Here is a 21,543-nt window from a genome sequence, read left to right on the forward strand (position 1 = left end):
AGGGCAGGTGCCCCCTTCTCGAAAGAATGGAGGGTGTGTGTGGAAGGAGCGGACGCGGGAGCTGGCCGCGTTAAGCCATCCCGGAGTTGGACTAGGCAAGGGCAGTGGTTCCATTTTGTCCAGCAAAATGGGCGTAGGGAAAAGTTTCTGCAGGCATTGCATAAAGAAGGGATATTCCTTCCTTCCCTCCCTCTTTCCTTTTACTTTCTCCTTTCATTTCTCTCCCTCCTTCCCTTTTTCTCTTCTTCATCCTTCCCTCCATCTTCTTTCCTTCCCTCCGGCCCTTCTTCCTTCCTTTCCTTTTACTTTCTCCTTCCTTTCTCTTCTTCCTTTCCCTTTTACATTCTCTTTTCGTTTCTCTCTCCCTCCCTTCCTTTTTCTCTTCTTCATTCATCTTTCTCTCATCTTCCTCCTTTCCTTTCCTTTTACTTTCTCCTTCCTTTCTCTTCTTTCTTTCCCTTTTACATTATCTTTTCATTTCTCTCTCCCTCCCTTCCTTTTTCTCTTCATTCATCTTTCTCTCATCTTCCTCCCTCCCTCCTTTCCTTTTACTTTCTCCTTCCTTTCTCTTCCTTCTTTCCCTTTTACTTTCTCCTTTCATATCTCTCTCATCCCCACCCCTCCCCCTCTCGCATTATTCAAACTGTCACTGGTGACTCGGAGGATATTAGCATGCATCAGACATGCTGTTTGTCTGTTTGCTAACATTCTTCATTCAAGACTTGTTAACTGCCAGACAAGCTTAACGCAGGCTTCCCTCGCCTTTCCCTTTCTCCTCTGGCGCTCCCTCTCTCTCTCCCTCTCTCATGCCAGCCCGCTCTGCCTCGCCTATTGTTATTGCCGGGAGCTGGCAGCCGGGGGTGTGTTTGGGGAGGGGGGGAGTAGGAGTGGGCAGCGGTGGGCAAGAGGTGGCAGGGGGCTGAAGAGGCTTTGCACAGTCCTGCTGGGTCAGCACTGCCTGCCTGCCTGCTCTCCAGGCCTTCGTCCGCTTGCAAGAACCGCCGCGCGATCGCGGCCGCTCTTCTCGCCTCTGCTTTTCGCAGGAGACCGCAGAGCTGCAAGACGAGCAGCAGACAAGCGGGCGTCCCCTGCTCGGCTCCTCACCCGCGGCTGAAAGCTTCCTCCTCCTGGGTAAGCCTTGATTTCTTTCCCCTTAAGCGCTTCTGGTTGAGTTTGGGTAGCGTTTTCTTTTTCTCCCCGAGGACGGTGCCCGCCGAGAGAGAGCGGAGCAGACGGAGAGCCCTTTCCGAGCCTGAAAAGGAAGTTTCAACAAATAGGAAGGGGATCTATAGATCTCCTTGGGATCTTGAGGGCGAGTAACCCTCCCAATCAACACCCACCCACCCACCCAGTAGAAAAAGGCAACGGGACTGGCTCTTCATTCTTAGCCACCGGGTACATCCTTGTGCCAACCTTGCTTCAAACCAGCTAGCTTTCAATTTTATGAAAATGCCGCAAAGGTGAACAACACGGCTTTCGTTCTAGAGAGTGTTGCAGTTTCCTTTCCCTTTTTAAAAAAAAAACTTTTATTTTTACGTTTGCCACCATCCTCTCCTCTGATTCCCTTGTTGTACAAATGAGGTGGAGAGTGGTTGAAGGAAATAGCTTTTTTTTTTAGCAAATGGATCTCTTTGCCCAGGTAGGAAACTGCTTAGAATTGTGCAGCTGTGATGGCTGCGATGGAGAACGTACTTTTTAACATATCCGAGCTTTTCTTCTGTTTTTAAGAATAAAATGCATATATAGGCTTTGCAACCGAAAGGATAATTTCATTCAGTTCTGTTTCTTCGGGAATTATTTCACCACAGTCACCTTTCCTTGAGAAGGACAGTAACACCTATACATCTGTGTGCCACATTATTAGTGGAGGAAAGAAGATGGATGTGATCATTTACTAAAAGCATCTAAGCTTTTTTTTTAAAGTGTAAGTGAATGCAATATGTGCAAAACAAGGCATAACTAATATATAAATGTATAGACTGAATAAAAAAATCAGCATTAATTGCTGCACACAAGATTTTTTTTTTTAGCTTGGCATATCAAACATTTTGGTCTGGTGAAACAGGTTTTTTTTAATGACTGATGCATCTGTTTTTGCATTTGCTAAATTTAATTTTAGAAATTCAAAAATATGAAATTGTAAAGTAGTAGAAGGTATTTAGTGAAAAAGTACTTTACGCAGAGATTGCTTTAAACCCTGGATGTCTGACAGGGGCGATAGTTTGTAGTAACTCTGTATTCTCTCTGTAGTATCTAAAATTGAAATCACAGCTGATGTACGAAATATTTTTTTGCTAGTATTATTATTATTATTATTATTATTATTATTATTATTATTATTATTATTATTATTATTAGCTGGTCATCAAGATAACACATCCTCCTAGGATAAAAGGTAGTAGAAGTTTAGGTAGTCTTTAGTCTTTCTGACTTTTTAGTTCTTTGTAATATCAGTGTATTTCAATTATAATTAATGGCAATTATCTAAAAACTTACTGCTTGTTTGTTCAATATTTGGAGTAGTGTTGTTTGTGATAGTAAATATTTTGTTTGGAGATATTTTAAAGAATAATTAGACCAGTCCTTTCAATGAATCTTTTAATTTTGGGGTAAGACTAGATTCGGCAAGAAGCATTTGTAAAAGCTGTGCAAAAGAAAACTAGAGTTTATTTTATATAAAATTTGAAGTTTCCAGCAGCTGTCTCAGTTCATTCAAAACTATTGAAATGGGAAGAAATTAAACCTGAATATATATTTTTAGGAACTGAATCCTACGTACATTTAAAATAAGAAAAATTACAATCAGGAATTAGGATATAATATCTGTCAGTTTGCCTGCTTGCCTATCTATCCATCCATTATATTTTATTGCATATGTATTTATGTGTGTATGAGTGTGTGTGTGTGCGTGCGTAATTTTTAGCTGTATAATTTTGTGAGATTTAGGCTTAGGTACAACTGTTTCAGGGGATCTGCACTCCCTTGCAAATGGCTTTGTCCTTTACAATGATTTGGCAAGGAAATACCAGTAGATTGAATAGAAAACCTGTTTCCTTGATGAAAACCTGCCATTATTTCAGAATTTGTCCTTTCGGGCTATGTGGAAGAAAGAATTCTGTGAGGAAAAAGCTACTAGGCATAACAAGGCCTAAAAACAAGGAAGGCTACCTGTATTACTTGCCAGTTGAAATAAATCATTTTTAAAAAAATTCGTTCATAACCCTGTAGTCAAATGACCAGTGTAAAATATATTACAACACATATTCGATTGGTGGGTTTTTTTTTAAAGCTCAACTCTTCTTCATCAATTTATCTTAAAGGAGGATCTGCACTCAGTTGCTCATTTCTCCTTTTGATCAACAGGACTTTGGGATCGAAAAAAGGCTTCCTTTAAAAAAACAACTCCTAGAACAATTATTGGGAATCGCATGTCCTGTTCTCAAGTTGTACATGGTTGAACCTCTCTCTGGTATGTGTGTGTGCCTAGAATTGTACGGCACATGTAATTCAGTTCCTCGAAGGAAGGAACAAGGCGCTGTACATTTCCCTCAAAGAGCATCAAACAATATAAGAAAATAAACTCTGGCCTGACCACGTCGCACAAATGGTGTGTATATTTTAATGACAGTGAACACAAGTTGCAATTATTAGGAAAATCGTACTTTTATTAAATAAAATGCAACATAGCTTTGACTGTCTACTTTTCCCAAATTAAGAAATGGAGATATTTTTTAATATCAGCCCATTCCTCTTTTTTTTTCTTTTTTTGGCAAAAGTACAGCACACAGGCACACAAAATAGAGCAGTGCATGCAACCAAAGCATTTCTCAGAACAGGGAAGCCCAGGAAACTCTCTACAATTAGGCTAAAATAAATTAGTTACTCCCCGTGAGCTAGAAGACTGAAAGCAAGGGGAATTCTTAAAACAATGCTGTTTATTACCGATATTTTTCTCTGTAGAATTTTTTGAAGAACACATTTTTAATTATTATGAGCAAAAGCATATGCCAAAAAAAACAATAATTATACATGATGCACATTTTCAGCAATATTAAGCTTTCAAATCTGGGTCTTAATGTCCTACTCAATTGCACGAAAATAGAACAATTTTGAAAATTGGGTTTTCCCCATATGCTCCTTGAGGGAATCATTGGATCATCTTATATTGTCGTGAATCCGTAGATGTCTCGGGGTGAGGTGGAAATGACATCACATCATGAGAACGATGTAAATTTTGCAATGACATCTGAATGTGTGTAAGGTCATACTAGCTTGTAATGGACGCCTATGAACAGGGGAGATCTTATATCTTGTGTTTAAGGAATGCAAAATGGAATATGTGTTCCCAGGTTGAAAAAGTCTGTCTGGGCGATTTCTTGCTGTCAGACAAAGAATTTATGGGGGGCTTTTCTCCCAGTCTTACGTGATCAGTGTGAAAAGGAATTAACCATCAGCAGGCACAAATCTGCTCCAATTGTATTTGTTGCTTGACAGAATGGTTTGGCACTCTATCCCAAGTTTACCTAGAGTAAACCCAAAGAGAAAATGTGAAGCGTGTGTTATTTTTATCAAATGAGCTTTCATTTTGTGCATGGCACCTGGGTACAATTTTTGCAAAACAATTAGAATGATATCGGCTTCTAACAATAAACGGGGGTTTGTTCTGTTGATTGGGTATTTATAAAGCTATCGCTGGTATACAAATAATAAAAGCAAGAAGGTACAACTGCTGAATCGCTGTCTGAGAAATGCTCGAGACCCTTCACCGATTCACAGCATCTCAGACACAAATTCAAATCAGTTTCTGACACATAGCAAGCAAACCTCAGCTTAATGAATTAGCTTTTGAAAGTAAAGTGGAAACTGCAATAGTAAAGGGCAAGATATTAACGGTTCTGTTCGTTACATGTCGATGTAGGAATAAATTACATTAATCTTAGTCTGTTTAGGCTTGGGTTGGAAATTATTAAAATATCAGTTTGCTTAGCAGTGTGCCTGCTGGTATTTTGAGCATATCACAGGGAAATCCAGATTTCGGTCCATCCATAGCTTTTATAAAATAGCTGGCTACTGTAAGGGAAAAGTTCTTGGCTACCTTGGCTGACTTTAAAAAACTAAGCAAGGAGGACTTGGTTAAAACTTGGAAGAAAGACCATGCGGAAATCTTTGGACCCTGGATTTTTAACCATCTAGAAAGACCACGGCAAATGGCAAGCTTTGTCCTTTTAGGATATCCTTCCGAAGGGACATATCAAGGATTTGTCTAATCCTTGATAGTTTTCCAAAACATACAATAATATTCCTCCAAATTGTTCACTGGACACCTAAAAGAAGGGTCAGAACTATCATGTCGCCACTTATTTCAAAAATTATTTCTGCATCTTCTCGGTGCGAAGAAAGGACCCGAGTGGCTTTGCAACCACTTACGAGCCATTTTGGTTTTGAATAAATCAGTATCATGTTTGGTTCTTAGTCACGTGATCCGGTTTTAAGGCACATTGTGCAGCATTGCCTTAGGTGCACAATGAATACTCTCGGTGGTTTAATTGTTTAAATAGCAATATATCGTGAGCTTTGCTGCAGCAATTTTATTTGGGAATTTTTTGTGGATTTGCTTCCTTCTAGAAGCCTTAAAGGAGCCTCATTATTGATGTATTTACATGCTTATTTATTTTATGATTGCATTTATAAAGCCCCCCCCCCAACTCAAAGGATTTTAGGCAGATATTTCTTGTTTAATTTTTTTTAAAAAAAACCACGCATAAAGCCAAACGTCATCTGTAGATTGACAGCTGTAAAACCTACTCCTTCTATTAAACAATAGACAAATCAGAGAAAGGAAATGGAGTTACCATATAGTTCTCTTTTACACCTCGGTGGCCAGTTTTTCTTGGATTAGCTATTCAGATGCATACAATTAATAATGATTTAGAAAAATCAACCTCAAATAAATATGCCTGCCTACAGATGCATTGTTGATGTTGCAAGTAAAGAAGCATTAGGAAGAAAAGAGTCAAATTAAGAGGAATAGTTCCTCGTTCAGGCTCCCAACTTTGCTTTCAAGTATTTTCGCCTCGTTGGTACAATCGAAGAGATTTAGAAGAAGTGGCCATTAACCAAAGCTGCAGAAGGAGAAAGGAGGCAAAGCCCAGGGACGTGAAGGGAGGGGTTGCAAATGTTTCCAGGCCTGAAGGACAGCCATGTTTTGTCCCCGTCCCCCCCACCCCTCCTCCAGTGGGCTTGAAACAGTCTGCAAGCAGCGTCTGGGGCATTGCCAAGGCAACTCGGCGGATGCTTCTTGTCCTGGCACGCTGCAGCTGTTTCACTGCCTGCCTTCAGAACAGCAAAACGGGGCGTCTCATCTCGACAACCCTGGGGTACGATGCAGTGTGCTGCATGGGGTAGACCAGCTGCACTGCGGCCCACTAAGGTAACAAGGGAGCCCTGATCCATCAGCAACGGGAAACTGGATTTCAGAGCTGGTGGAGAAATGGGCCTCTCCTGGGGGATTTCAAATGTGGTTAAAGCAATGCTCCTTCCCTCCCTCCCTCCCTCCCTCCCTCCCTCCCTCCCTCCTTCCTTCGTTCCTTCCTTCTTCTTTTATCCTTTCATCCTACGGTTTGCTGGCTAGGGTGGTCATAGCTCCTGTGATTTAATCAGCCCAGAAAGGGTGGTTTCATAGCAACCTAATTTTTTTTTCATGAGTACTACAGTGTTGAAATTAACAGTCCAGAAAGATGCAACAATTGATTGATTGACTGACTGATTGATTGATTGATTGATTCATGGTCCAGTGGAGTAAAACACAAACCGACATTTAAAATTACCATTAAGCCCTGGGAATTTTCAACGTATGGCAAAAAAAGCTTCAGGACACACATAACAAAGAGCAGAGCTTAGATACCCTTGTCTTCGGTGCCATCTTGGGGGTTTCGTTTGCACCATTGTATCAACACGCTTGTGGAAGCCAAGCTTTCACCAATTAGTAAATACAAAGAGGGCACCGATTAGTTTCCGCCATTTGTAGCTCCTGCTAAGAACTTCCACAGTGGTGCAGTTACTGGTTGATCACAGATACGTGATCTCATGGAATCCTCACGGCGGGCCCTTTGCCTTGGCCCCCATTGGTGGACTATCCAGGGCAATTGTGCAAAGCCCTCAGATGGTTATTACCTTTGGGTACGTATTCAGACCCAGAGGTTGCATTGACAGTTCACAAATTAGACCATTCGGGGCTCCTGCCACTTCCAGAATCTTATCTCCCAAAATTTTGGTTGCTTTTCTGACCAAGAGGCTAGAGACTTTCTCCCACGCTACGAAAATTAGGTTACTGCTAAAACAAATTGTCAAACTCCTAAAGATGCAAATAGTGATTTCGTACTCAGTTCAGAGAGAGTTTAATGTTTTTTGGGGATCAGAAAGATCTAACCATCTCACCCATTTTTATTTTGCATCCTCTTTTCTTCCTTTTGTAATTTCCCCCCCATTTTTTCTGACCCGCCCCCTTCCTTCCCTCTCTGCCCTACGCTAAGAGAAGTCCCCCCTCTCCCCATGGCATTTGAGAATGTTTAGGTTCACTTTCTGAGCTCCGCTTATTCTCATTTGACTTCTTTTTTTTTTTTTTTAATTTCTGTGCCATTTCCTTGCAAGCTTTCTGTCAAACTTAATTGAGGCCGAAGGGGGGCCTTTCTAAGGGGGGGGGCTTTTTCAGCCAAGAGTGGCGTGCAGTGTGTACGTGTGTTTGCAGCGTGTCATTCAGGTATGCATTGGTGAAAGGACACGTCAGAAACCTTATTTTGACAGGTGAGGGTTTTTGCAACAAGGATAATTTCTTAGGAAGGTTACGTGTGCGGGGATCTTAGTTCAAAGTAGATTTATTTAAATCAGACTTAATGATGTTACAGGGATAAAGATATGTGACGTGGTCCTGGTTTGCTTGGGCTATATGAGATGATGGTCTTCTTTTGTTACCTTTCCAAATTACACTTTTATGTTTTGTGCCTAATTGTAAATCATCACTTTTTTTTTGCTTTTAGGCTTTTCAGTGAATTAAAGGAAAGCCAAATTAAAATTTAAAAACAGTGCTTCAGCTTGATGGACAAATTGCAGCTGCCATCTTGACATTTTTTTGTCAAATCCCTGTACTGTGGACACCCCCCCAAAAAAATCCCCAGAAAAAAATGGAGGTGCCCACACACACCATCGACACCCCCATTTTTTTGTATCCTCTAGATTGCTATTAATTCTTTTTTTAAAAAAAAATCAGTGCTCAATTTAAGAATATATTATACAACATCCAAAACTTATATATGCATGATCTATGTAAATATATTAATTGTAAATTAGGCTATTGAATTACCACCTCTTCTTCATAGCATTGTTAGCTAATAATATGGCAAATACTGTAATACTGATAAATTCATGATTCAGTGTTTTGTAAGAGAAGTCTTCTGTTACATTTCAAGTTATAAACAAAAATAAACCCCGAAATACAACACTTTATATTCTTGTGTTATTTAAGCTATTGTTTATTTAGCTTTGGATAATTATTCTAAGTGTGTCTCCTAGAGAGTTCAAGACATCCATTAGGGATTTCTCCTAATTTTATTGCATCTGGTAGAATAGGGCTAAGGGAGCATGATTGGCCTAGAGACACCCAGGGAAATCTGTGAGGGCTTTGAACCAGAGGTGGTATGCTGCCGATTCGCACTGGTTTAGGCGAACCGCTAGTGGCGGTGGCACAAGACTCCGCCCATCCACCCTGACGTCATCACGGACCTTCCGCTCATGCCCAGACGTGCGCTACTGAACCGGTAGTGAAGAGAATAGCATACAATTACTGCTTTGAACCTTTGTCTCCAGACTGGTAGTTTATAACTTAACAACTGGTCGCTAGTGACGATTTGAAATTACAATGGATTCACCCAAAAAAGCTACTTATGACCCGGTTTTGAAGTTACAACAGCTGCGCGCGCACACGCACACACACAGAGTCATGTGATCGCAACTGGATCACCTTTACAATGGTTTGCAGCATCCTGTGGTCACCTGACCATGATTTTCAATTATTATTATTTTTGGGGACAAATTCTAGAATTCACTTCCGGTTTCCAGAAAAGAAAAGAAAAAAGCCCATTGGGTAAAATTGATTTGTTTAATGACCACCGTATTTATTTAACAACCACTGCAAAAAATGTTGTGAAATCGGGTCCAGTTAAATGGTGACCTGCTTAATGGCCACAACGATGACAGCTATAATTCGAGACTCGATTATGGATGTAAGTTGAGGACTATCCATACAGTTGTCCAAGTTAAATGTTAATGCTAGTTGTTATTGTTATTGTTGTTATTGTATTTTGGAATCAGCATTATATTCCAAGAACATCTGGAATCATTCCACACTTATTCAATAATATCATAAAGGACATAATTTTGAGTTCTTCAAAGGTGGTTTTAGAGGTGGCAATCACTGGTGGTCTTTCACTAGGTTAAAGGACATTGCAGTCTCAAACCCTAATCCAGATAGGGTGTCCCTTCTGGTATTTCATCCACAATTTTTTCATTGATCATTGGTTATTGCAAGAATCAAAGCACGAAAACCGAATGTACATAAAATTGCAGTTTTCCCACTGTAGCTATGATGGCGAAACTATGGTACGCGTGCCAAGGGTTGTACACAGAGCCCATTCTGTGCAACTGTGCACCATCGCCAGCTGCTTTTCTGGTTTCTGACACGCCAGTCAGCTGGTCTTCGCGGGCGCTGGAGCACCGGAAAATGGCCAAATATAGCCCAAAAAAGAGCCTGAAATGGCCAAATTCAGTTGGAAAATAATAACAAATGTATCCTAACATTCCTGTATTTCATTCATCTTATTTATTTATTATTTATTTATTTATTTAATTATTAGTTTGTCAAACATGTACAAGATAGCAGGTATATGTATGAACATGGAAATGAACAAAAGAAATGAATGCAAATAAACGGGGACAGTAGGCACGCTGGTGCGCTTATGCGCGGCCCCCTTTATGGACCTCTTAGGAAAGGGGTGAGGTCCACGGTAGACAGTTTGAAGCGGTGAGGGTTTGAGGATTTAGCATTGAAGTTTCACTCGTGGATGAGAGCTGTTCTCAACGCAAGGACTCATTTTACGAGAATTAGCTCACTTCAGTAAGCAAAATGTTTCATCTCTTCCAGCACTGACCATCCTGGATGTCATTTAATAGGTTTTACAGCATGCATCTGTAGATATGCTGTTTTGTGTGATCTTAATCAGAGGCACACCATGTGTGGAACTCAAAACCTTTCTTTTTTAAAAAAGAAAAAAGATAAAACACATTTATGCTCATCAGAATAGGATATAAAGTTGCCAGAATTCTTAATGTTTAGATTCTGGGATGCAAAGGACAACCTGGGGAAACACTACATGATAGATAAATAAATAAAAAGATAGAATTCTTCAAAGGCCAAGTGAGGGTCAGAAAACACCATTTTGGAACTAAAATAAAGCATGCAACAAATACATCCATTTCCTAACCAGCTGGTTTTATCGCATCGCTCTCAGATTTTTATGGCTTCCTACAGAAAAGATGCTAAACCTTGAAATTTCAGAATCAACTCTGGGAAGCACCAACTCAATACCACAAAGATCTGGAAGCCTCCATAAAAGAGCAGTTCAGATAATATGGAGATGCTTCTTCACCTCTTTCAAAGATGCTACCACTGCAGTGATTCCCTCAAAGAGTTTGTTTTGTACACCAGGGGTGTCAAACTCCCATTTCATTGAGGGCCACACCAGGGTTGTGTTTGACCTTGGGGGCCGGGTAGGTGTGGCCAACTCAACATCACTCATGTCAGGGGCGTCCCTTCCAGGCTCTGTTTTCACTGGCAGAGCGCTGAAGGAGGCCATTGCAGCTGAAAACGGAGCCCTCCCAAATTCCTTCTTCGCTGGCAGAGGCACCATGGCCCTGTCTGCTGTTTCCAGGGCGGCCCCAAGGGCCAGATCTAAGACAGTCTTTGGAGTTGTTAAGTGAATCATGCAGTCACTAAGTAAATCCAACTTTCCCAATTGATTTTGCTTGTCGGAAGCCAGCGAGAAATTCGCAAATGGCAACGACATGAATATACATCCTGGTTGCTAAGCACCCAAATTTTGATCGCTGTGTATTAAATAAGTTATTGATTTGATAAAAGTATTTGATGGGAGTTTGGGTTTCTGCCCTCAGGATACCTCATTGGACCAGGCCTTGTGCAGTGATGCAGGTATACTTTGTAAATATGACATAATTGGAGCTATTCCCAGAGGGAAGTCCCTACGTAGTTGGCCACAGAAATAGGTGGGTGACGTAGTTCTCTTTCAATATTTATTATCCTTAATTGTCTCCATACTGGTAAAGTTTGGCAATTGATTGGTTTTTGTTTTTTTACTTCTTATTCCCCTGTATTTTCATGGAAAGGAGACTATGGTTAGAATCATAGCCACAGGTAGAAAAATATAGCTGGAATTGAAGTAGCCTGGAGTTTTAGCCCAAATATTATTGTTTTACATTTTGCTGTGCCTGTAACGACAACATGGCAAGCCTACAATATCCAGCAATTATTTTCAAAGAATGCTTCTGGTTTTCTCTTAAATAGTCTATGTGACTGGTTATCCTCAGCATAATAACAAAAATTACGTTCAACTCCCAAGGAAATCCACAGTGGGAAGAGGAATTTAGAAAGTCCACAATGGAAGGTTTGCCTCTTTTACATGTATTACACTTGTGAGGCACATAAAAAAGAGGTGGCATTTCAATCACAGCTACCATTTTGACTTTTTTGACCTCCCTCCCTCTCCCACAGTCTTCTGTTAGATGCATCTCTCTGTGCAATTATAATTTTAAAAACCCAGACAGGGCCTGTACCATCACTATTACCCTACTTGCATAATTTATAAAAATGCCATTTTGCAAATCAGTTCACCTCTGCATTTATGCTCCATTCTGACAACTTAATCACAACACTAATTCAAAACAAATAGGCCCTGTTTTATATAAGAGCATAAATCTCTCATAATTGATACCAGATCTTGGGAGAAAGATTTCGGCTTCTATTACCCTCTTTGCTTCCAGTTGAAAAGATTTTTTTGGTAAGATACTTATCCAATTGTAAATGTCTTAATTCAATGAATGTTTAATATTAATTTGTCCTTTCTGGCAATATTTTTTTGGAATGTTTTGCAGACCTAATTTTAGATCCTAAAGGTATTTAATAGGATTTTTAAAAGAGAAAAATTGGCTTAATAATAAGTCAGATTTAACTTTTAGATATACAATAAGCTGTAGGAATTGAAATTGAAAAAAGAATAAATGGATTAATATGTTTTACTTGGAGTGCAGTTTACTTGGAAGTAAGCTTCACTGAATATGATTCATTCCTTGGGATAGAAACTTTAAACTTTTTTTTAAAGGAAAGAAAGCATGAGGTTAAGTTAAAAGAAACTGTAAATTTGAACAACATTGTAGGAAGACAGCTGTGTTAGTTTATGGAAGCCAAAAATCACAACGTGTTATCAGATTCCTCCTGATATTTCATAGACTGCTTTGATATAAATATCTATTACTGCTGCTTTTTCATTTGTTTTTAAATAATTGAAGTGTTAGCCTATCCTTTCCTAGTGACTCAGGAGAAAGTAACTACACAGATCGTTCTGCCTTGTCCTTCTTTACCCTTCACTACAAAATTCAGCTGCATACAGTACATAAGTTTTGCTGAAGTTTGACGTCTCAGAGAAAAGTATGCCTAAGAAATCAGAGAAGCAATTTATTTGTTGTGATCCCTAGATCCTATGTTTGGTAGAGATTCCCAAATGGTCTTTGAGGTTCTTCTAGATTACAGGTTTGCATGGCAAAGTCATGTAAATCATGGTGAAAACATGGTGAAGTCATGGAGATCCTGTTGAAAATGAGGCCATGAGTGTTTGTAAGATGTGAACCTTGCCCTATTCCAAGTTGGTCTTTCAATCTGATTGATGGCTGGGGGAAAAGAGAGTGGGAAGGAAGAGTGCATGAAAGAAGGGATCAACAGCCGGTATGGACCGGTTCGCCCGAAATCACCCACCCGCTCGGGCTCCATGCTGTCCTATTTAGGTATGTTTTTGAGGCCAAGCATGCGTGGAAGGTACGAGCGTGAGCCCATTTTACATGCGCGGGGCAAACAGGCGGTAACGAAATGTGAAACCCACCGCTGATCAACATGGTTTTTAGTGCAGAGTTACCCAATCAGCGGCTGTTGTGTTGGGAATCAACTCATAGAAGTTGGGTGATTTTTCCATGCATGATGCCTGAATGTGCAAATGTGTGAGTATCCCTGTTCCTTCTATGCATCAACAGAACGAAAGCATGAAATAAAAGACTTGTTCTTTTCTAGAAGAAAGAAAAGTGAGCCACAGTTCTCAGAGGGCAAGAAAGAGAATAGAATTCCGATAAGATCCATTATTCTTCATCCCACAAGGTGGGAAAGGAGTGTTAGAAATATAAACGGAAAAACACCCAGCACTTTGGCATGAAAGGGGCCTTGGCAAAATGACAGCTCTCCCTCAAAGGAGGAGCATGATGAAGCTGCAAACAATGAGAGAGTCTCAAACCCTTTGCGCCAAAGGATTAATTCTTAAGACTGAAATGAATTATTTGTGCAGGAAAGGTTCGGTGGATTTATCTTTGCTTCTATTGCACAAAGGAAAGGATAACAGGATTGATGAGGTCCTCAGATAGGTTTGCTACAGGTGCACAGGAATTAAAAGGAGCATCAGTGGATGGAGTCCGCACCAGATGTGGCCTTGCATGTTGAAACTCTGCCCTTCCCAACTGAGTTTTGCTGAGCAAAATACAGAGCATTTTATGGTGGTTGCCTTATAGGCACATGTATATATAAAAAAATCAAGATGGCAGCTGCAATCAAAGCTTCACTCCCTTTTTTTGCATTCTTCATGGGTGGAGCTTTGGTCATACAGAACCCTCCTATTATTCTGGAATTCCTGAAATAAGTTGGGAGTTGTAAAGCATGTATAGATTGCAATGCATGCTTAGATTAAGGGTAAGTGACATGTACCGTATTTTTCGGAGTATAAGACGCACCAGAGTATAAGACGTACCAAGGTTTTGAAAAGGCAATTTAAAAAAAAGTTTTTGCACTCTACAGACCTCCTCAAAAGACTCATTTTTTGCAAAAATGGGCCCGTTTCCCCCCCCAAAAAAAGGCATGAATAGCCTTTAGGGGGCTTGCAGAGTGCTCCTGGGGGGTGGGCCCCACAAAATGAGCAACAAATGGCCTGTTTTTCATGAAAATGGGACCATTTTTTGTCCAAAAAAATTGCATGCATAGCCTGTAGGAGGCTTATAGAGTGCTCCTGGGGTCTGTGGGGGGGCAAAATTGAGCAAAAAACGGTCTGTTTTTCACTCATTTCTGCCCTCCCCAGCCCCAGGAGCTCTCTGAAAGCCTCCTAAAGTCTCTGCACGGCCATTTTGGTGAAGGGGGCGGAGTTTCAGGAGACCAAAAATGCTGTATTCATTGTATAAGACGCACCCAAATTTTCAGCCTCCTTTTTGGGGGGAAAAGGTGCGTCTTATACTCTGAAAATTACGGTAACTACATACATGCGTAATACACACATAGTTGTGATAGGCAGAAGATGTAGATGGAATCTAGTTTTGCTATATCTTCTACAATGGAAGGCGGGGTGGTGAATACAGGTAGCCCTTGACTTACAATGTTTAATTTAGTGACCGCTCAAAGTTACAGCTGCACTGAAAATAAGGACGTATGACTGTTTTTCACAATTAACGCCTTCGTAGCATCCCCTTGATCAAAATTCAGATACTCAGCAACTGGTTCATACTTACAACCATTGCTGTGTCCCAAGGTCTTATGATCTCCTTTTGTGACCTTTTGTTAAGCACGGTAAATGGGGAAGCCAGATTCACCTAACGACCAGGTTACTAACTTATATCAACTGCAGGGATTCACTTAACAGCTCTGGCAAGACAGGTTGTGAAATGGGGCAAAACTCACTTAACAAATGTCTCACTTAACAACAGAAATTGTGGGCTCAGTTGTCGTCGTAAGTTGAGCACTACCTGTAGTATTGTGATTAGAATAGCACAACTGGATGGCAGTATAGGTAGACCTCGACTTACAACCATAATATCAGCCTGGAATATCCATCGTAAGTCATGAGAGTTGTAAATCAATGACGGTTTTGCAGGGGCATGCAGGGATCCATGCTTTCTAATGGCTGTTTCTTGCAGAACCCCCCCCCCCCAAAAAAAGACTGGAAATTGGCAAAAAATATTGTAAAACACAAGTCACAATGCAGTCCATTGCAACTTCATATGGTTGCTAAATGACCAGCCATTAAATGAAGACTAGCGTTATCTATTTTTTAAAACAAATGTATCATATATGTTGCTTTAATTATTAAAGATTGATAGTTAGGGTTCATTACAATTAATTATTCATTCAGTAATCTTTATATAATACGATACAATAGCAGAGTTGGAAGGGACCTTGGAGGTCTTCTAGTCCAACCCCCTGCCTAGGCAGGAAACCCTACCGTTTCAGACAGATGGCTACCCAACATCTTCTTAAAGACTTCCAGTGTTGGGGCATTCACAACTTCTGGAGGCAAGCTCTTCCACTGATACATTGTTCTAACTGTCAGGAAATTTCTCCTCAGTTCTAAGTTGCTTCTCTCCTTGATTAGTTTCCACCCATTGCTTCTTGTTCTACCCTCAGGTGCCCTGGAGAATAGTTTGACTCCCTCTTCTTTGTGGCAACTCCTTAGATATTGGAACACTGCTATCATGTCTCCCCTAGTCCTTCTGTTCATTAGACTAGACAGACCCAGTTCCTGCAGTCGTTCTTCATATGTTTTAGCCTCCAGTCCCCTAATTATCTTTGTTGCTCTACTCTGCATTCTTTCTAGAATCTCCACATCTTTTCTACATTGTGGCGACCAAAACTGAATGCAGTATTCCAAGTGTGGCCTTACCAAGACATTATAAAGCTGTATTAACACTTCATGTGATCTTAATTCTATCCCTCTGTTTATGTAGCCTGGAACTGTGTTGGCTTTTTTGGCAGCTGCTGCACACTGCTGGCTCATACTTAAATGGTTGTCCACTAGAACTCCCAAGATCCCTCTCACAGTTACTACTATTGAGCAAGGCTAATGAAAACTACAGAGATTGTTGTACATAACTACCTGTAAAGGAACTTGTTTATTATATCCCCAAACTCCATAGTATTTATTGGAGTCAGTTATGCAAACATTAGGCTGAAACACAAATGATTTTTCTTACAAAAACTGGATAACTTTTTATCCATCTTCAAACAAAACAAAATTTAAAGTTATGCTTTCGCTTTCTTGTTCATATTAAAACATTGATGTAAGATCCATTGTCCAGCTGGATGGCAGCAGTTACCTGACCTTTATTGATCTCAAAAGGCATTTAACAGGATTAGAGTTGGTTGGATTTTGGGTGGGAAACAGTTCAGGGATTCTAAGATTGTAGGCTGGGCTAGGAAGTTCGAAAATTTCTTGGAAGAGCAAGCCACTTCTGTATTTATGGCTAAGAAAATAGTGTAGACTTCTTGATGAAGACACCAAAAGTTGAATTTAACCAAAGGAGACCTCACTTTTTAAGATTCGTTAAATTGAGGAATACAGAATACCTTCAGTAGGGTAATCAACAAGGATCTATGGCCTCTATTCTCCAAGATAGTCTGCAAAAGCAGATTTACACCTCCTTGGAGAACCAATATGGCTTATGGACTGCGCCTAATTGGCTGAGTGGTAGGTATTGCTAAGAGAGAATAGGAAGACCAGTGTGATCCTTTGAGGCCTGTTGTGACACATGGGGCGGGCACTTGTGAGCACTTACTGTCTCATTGTTGAACTGTGAATGAGCAGCTTTGAAAACTATGCTTGATTTTTAAAATGATTTGTGGGATAAACCATTCTCTGGTGATTATCTAATTAAAAAATGCAAGTTAAATGAGGAGCAGCCTACCATCAGCCCATCTTAAAGGGTTACTGAAGACTCAAGTTGCATTATATATGAATAAGCCCACAGAGAATATGATATTATAATGACCTGCCAGTAATTGGTCTAGAAGTACAGCTTGAGCAAAACAGAAAGAACCGTACATTTAATCCTGACCCCGAGATATTAGAATTCCATATTAACCAGGATAATTACAATAACTAACTGGCAAAATAACATTGAGCTACATAGAATTGAACTGTGCTGCTGGAGAAGGACTCCTGCAAGTCCCTTGGACTGCAAAGCGATCAAACCGGTCAGTCCTAGAGGAGATCAACCCTGACTGCTCTTTAGAAGGTCAGATCCTGCAGAGGAAACTCAAATGCTTTGGCCACCTAATGAGAAGGAAGGACTCCCTGGAGAAGAGGCTAATACTGGGAAAGATTGAGGGCAAAAGAAGAAGGGGACGGCGGAGAATGAGGTGGTTGGATGGGGTCACCGAAGCAGTAGGTGTGAACTTAAACGGACTCCGGGTGATGGTAGAGGACAGGAAGGCCTGGAGGAACGTTGTCCATGGGGTTGCGATGGGTTGGGCACAACAACAGAAGTGGAAACTTGTGTACATTTATGATTTTTTAAAAAACATTCAACCTGTGCCCTTAATTTGATTCTCCTCTACCCTTTTACCAAATTATTCTCATCTGGTGTTAATAAAAGAAAACATTCATCGACAGCCTGAAGTAGAGGAGTTAAGTTGCCCATCTAATTGGAAACATTACACCAACATCTTCCAATCTGGGTGCTGGGTATAGAAAATGAGTAACTATTCAGCAACTTACTCGGGAAGATAATTTTGTTGACTGATCTGGATGGGTTTGCAAGGCATTCTTTATATGAGGCCAAGAAAATTCTCTTGTACTTCTTGTTTTAATGGATCTTGGCTGTCCATCTATACCCCATTCTATTGTGGTCTATTCTATTGTATCCAAGTAGTCAGAACAAATTCATACAAATTACACCATTTACAGCAATTTTCAGTGCTGCATAAAGGGCATACATTTGGATGTTACGACATTTGGGTTTATCAAACACCCCTCTACCGATGATGAGCCATCAAAATAGGGTTTCAAATACCTTGTTTTAAATCAGGGGTGTTTAGCTTTGGTAACTTAACACTTATAAATGTCAACACCCTTGATTTAAATCCTGTCTTTTTTTTCTGTAGACTTTACTGATCTTTCATTCTTGTGAGATCCGGTGATAAACGCAAAATAATAATGTCAGAAGACGATGGCTGGTTCCTGACATGATAGAGTGCTAATTGACCCGAGACACACCTTGAATGTATTCCTTTAACAGTAAAACAGAAGGCTTTCTTTCTGATGCATGGATGCATTAGTTCTTTCTTGCCAATAGATATTTTTGTGGTTTCACGTATGAGGACTCACAACCAAGGGTGGGATTCAGCCGGTTCGGACCGGTTCGGGCGAACTGGATGCTAATTTTACATCTGTTCGCCAAACTGGTAGTTGAAAGGACTGGCTGGCCCCACCCACCCCCTCCGCCCCTCCCAGGAGTCTCCACGCTGCCCAGGTAAGTGCAGGGCCTGCACGGAGGCTCTGGGAAGGCAAAAAACTGGACCTCTCAAAAGTCTGGAAACAGGCCCATTTCTAGCTCCTAGAGTCCGGGAGAAGGATTTTCGTCCTCCCGGAAAGCCTCCAAAGCCTGGAAAGGGTGAAACCCCCCCCCCAATGGTGCAGGAGGACGAGTAGCCCACCCAGCAACAGGGCAGAGAACCAGTTGCTAAATTTTTTCAATCCCACCCCTACTCACAATAGTGACCTTCTGTCAGCTGTTCCGCTCCAGTCAGGTTTGATTCGGTCTTCGTGTGTAAACTCCCAACTCTTCCTACTTCAGAGTTTTCCTTTGAAAATGAAAAGCAGGCGAGGGCAAACCCAGGTACTAGGCCTATTTGACCTGAAAGAAAAGCTGCAAGGGATGGCTGATGGAAACTTCATTTGCTTCTAGCCTCCCAACCAACTGGGAGGTACATTAAGCTGAGAGTTTGAGAAAGGTTGAAGCTCATTGCCTGAAAACCACCCCTTAACTAGAAATCTGAATTTCTTCCTTGGCCTTATCCAACAGTCCAACTCCTGTATATTTTGGATCTCTTGTTCGCATCATCTCTGAAAGAATTTGTGCAATCAGCATATACATTATTGGCAATCAGACTTGGAAAGGATTGAGAAATATTGCTGGGTTCCCTTTAAATCTTGGCATTAATCCTAATGTATGACCCAGAGGGTACGCCTGGCATCCAAAACCCTCATCCACTTTAAACAATGTTTAGTCAACTAGTATTTGTGTTTTATTGCAAATATAACATTCAGATTTTATGCTTTCCCGTAAGCGATAATAGCCAGGATAGCAATTCTATAAACCTTGTTTTAGGCGGATGGGTTTGTTTTGAACCCTCTTTCCTTCGGCCAACCTCGTGTAATATATAATGTTTATTAAAATAGGATATGTGTCTACGAACATGTTATTAGAAACCAAAAAATCAGCAGGACGTTCACTTTCCAAGAATTTTCCCCTCTGGAGTTTTAAAATATTGAGGAAACTTAAATATTTAAGGATAAAGGTCAGTGGTTTGTGGCACGGGCGAGTTACGCGACTGTCATAGATACTGTCAAAATTGGGAATTGGACTGTACAAACAAGCCCATGTCAACCCTTCTTTTCCTACTTACAACAGGACATGCCGTTGCCATAATAACAGATCATTAAAAGATACCTAGTGGTCAAGGGCAGCATTTTTTTCTACTTATTACTACTCAAATTATGGCCTTTTATTTCTTTATAGGCCCCAAGGTATTCTCCTAGACAGCGGAGCACTTCAGAAATCACTTTGCATTACTATGCTTGAAGGAAAAGCACAGACTTGAGCTGTAGTAACCTCTGATGGCACAAACAGAATCTCTAATGGAATCTCATTGTGGGCAGAATGGATCTCCCCACACGGGGATTCATCAGCCAAAACCAACAGATATTTTTTTTAAAGAAAAGGAACTCTTTAGCCATTCTAGAAGTAAAACCGTCCCTTTGTTTAGTTTGATGAGAAAAGCATTTTAGATAGAGAATTAGCGATCTTAGCATTCACATATTATACACTTTGTTTAGAGAAGAAAGATCTGGTTTACTTTTTAAATTATTTCTCTTGACAGGCAGTGATTTATTTCTCATGAAAAACCATTCAGAGATCCTGAGTTTTGATATTACCGTATTTCCCCGAAAATAAGACAGGGTCTTATTTTCTGTTGACCTCGGAAATAAGCGCTTGGCCTTATTTTGGGGGAGGTCTTATTATTTTTGAGATGCAGGAGGTGGCGAGCGTGGTCACCTCAAGGCTACTGCTCTGTTGTGATATTTTGGGGGAGGGCTTATTTTAGTGCATGCGCTCAAAAGCTCAGTTGGATTGATTATCCAGGGAGGTCTTATTTTGGGGAAACAGGGTAGTAGGGGTGTCAATATTCAGGAAGCTAATGTTGGAATAGAGGCAGAAACCTGCAATATTTGAAAACTGGCGATTTATCTCAGCTTCCAAACATTTAAAAATGCTGTTTAGCTTGCCGTTATAGGCAAAATCCATCACTGTTTAATTACTGCTTTAAAAAAAAAAATAGCGCTCTTAAAACCATTGTTCAAAAGTGGGAGGCTGGAAGGCATAGCCGCTGAAAGGCCCCAGGCTCAAACCTTTGGAAGTTCAGGGAGATTTGCGCCTATAGACCAGGGATGGGAAGCTATGGGCCCGTTATATCTGCCTCAGGAATTCTGGGAGTTGAAATCCGCAGGTTGTAAAGGAGCTATAGCTGCCCACCTTTGCTGTAGATCAAGTTCAAGACTTTCCTTAAAGTAAAACAATTGCCCAGATTTCTGTAAGCTCATACTTGTCCTGAAATCTTCTTTGAAGAAAACCATTTTTAGGATTACCCCCTTATACAAGTCCTTAATATTGGGAAGAGGTTCTCTGTGCTTTCAACAGAGATTCTCTGTTGCTTTTATAGCAACTTCTTATAGTTGCTATAATACAATACAATACAATACAATACAATACAATACAATACAATAGTAGAGTTGGAAGGGACCTTGGAGGCCTTCTACTCCAACCCCCTGCCTAGGCAGGAAACCCTATACCGTTTCAGGCAAATGGCTATCCAACATCTTCTTAAAGACTTCCAGTGTTGGGGCATTCCCAACTTCTGGAGGCAAGCTGTTCCACTGATTAATTGTTCTAACTGTCAGGAAATTTCTCCTCAGTTCTAAGTCGCTAAGAAGAACCTTCTTTTATTTTATATACTGTAGCAATGTTTTTTTATAGCATAGTCCTTATTGACATTGTACAAAGTAAAGACAATGAAATTGGTTAAATTGGTTGACCGAAAATTGGGTGTTTGGGCAAGTTCAGGACTTATATGACGCTCTTCCGTGAAAAGGTTTTTTTTAAATGAAAGCTAAACTCTACCAT

The 21,543-nt window shown here is 40.5% G+C and overlaps 1 protein-coding gene across 4 annotated transcripts in view; it reads left to right on the top strand.

Moving 5' to 3' along the window:
* The window catches only part of LOC309394620 (uncharacterized protein), a 151,727-nt gene that overhangs the window by 61,649 nt on the left and 68,535 nt on the right, over nucleotides 1–21,543 (top strand). For 2 of the 4 annotated variants that reach the window (XR_014175756.1, XM_081958025.1), the window contains exon 1: nucleotides 7–1,131. The exons of 1 other annotated variant lie outside the window; for it this stretch is intronic. Coding sequence is in view for 2 of the 3 variants with exons in the window: in XM_081958025.1 (XP_081814151.1) it covers nucleotides 128–1,114 (987 nt within the window). In the remaining variant the exon portion in view is untranslated. Of the gene's footprint in view, nucleotides 1–6; nucleotides 1,132–3,363; nucleotides 3,846–21,543 lie in introns of those variants that run through there. One more of the 4 variants, XM_081958026.1, reaches the window with a different exon arrangement.

The sequence above is a fragment of the Natrix helvetica genome, assembly GCF_964273705.1.
Source record: "Natrix helvetica genome assembly, chromosome: 6".
Classification (NCBI taxonomy): Eukaryota; Metazoa; Chordata; class Lepidosauria; order Squamata; family Natricidae; genus Natrix; species Natrix helvetica.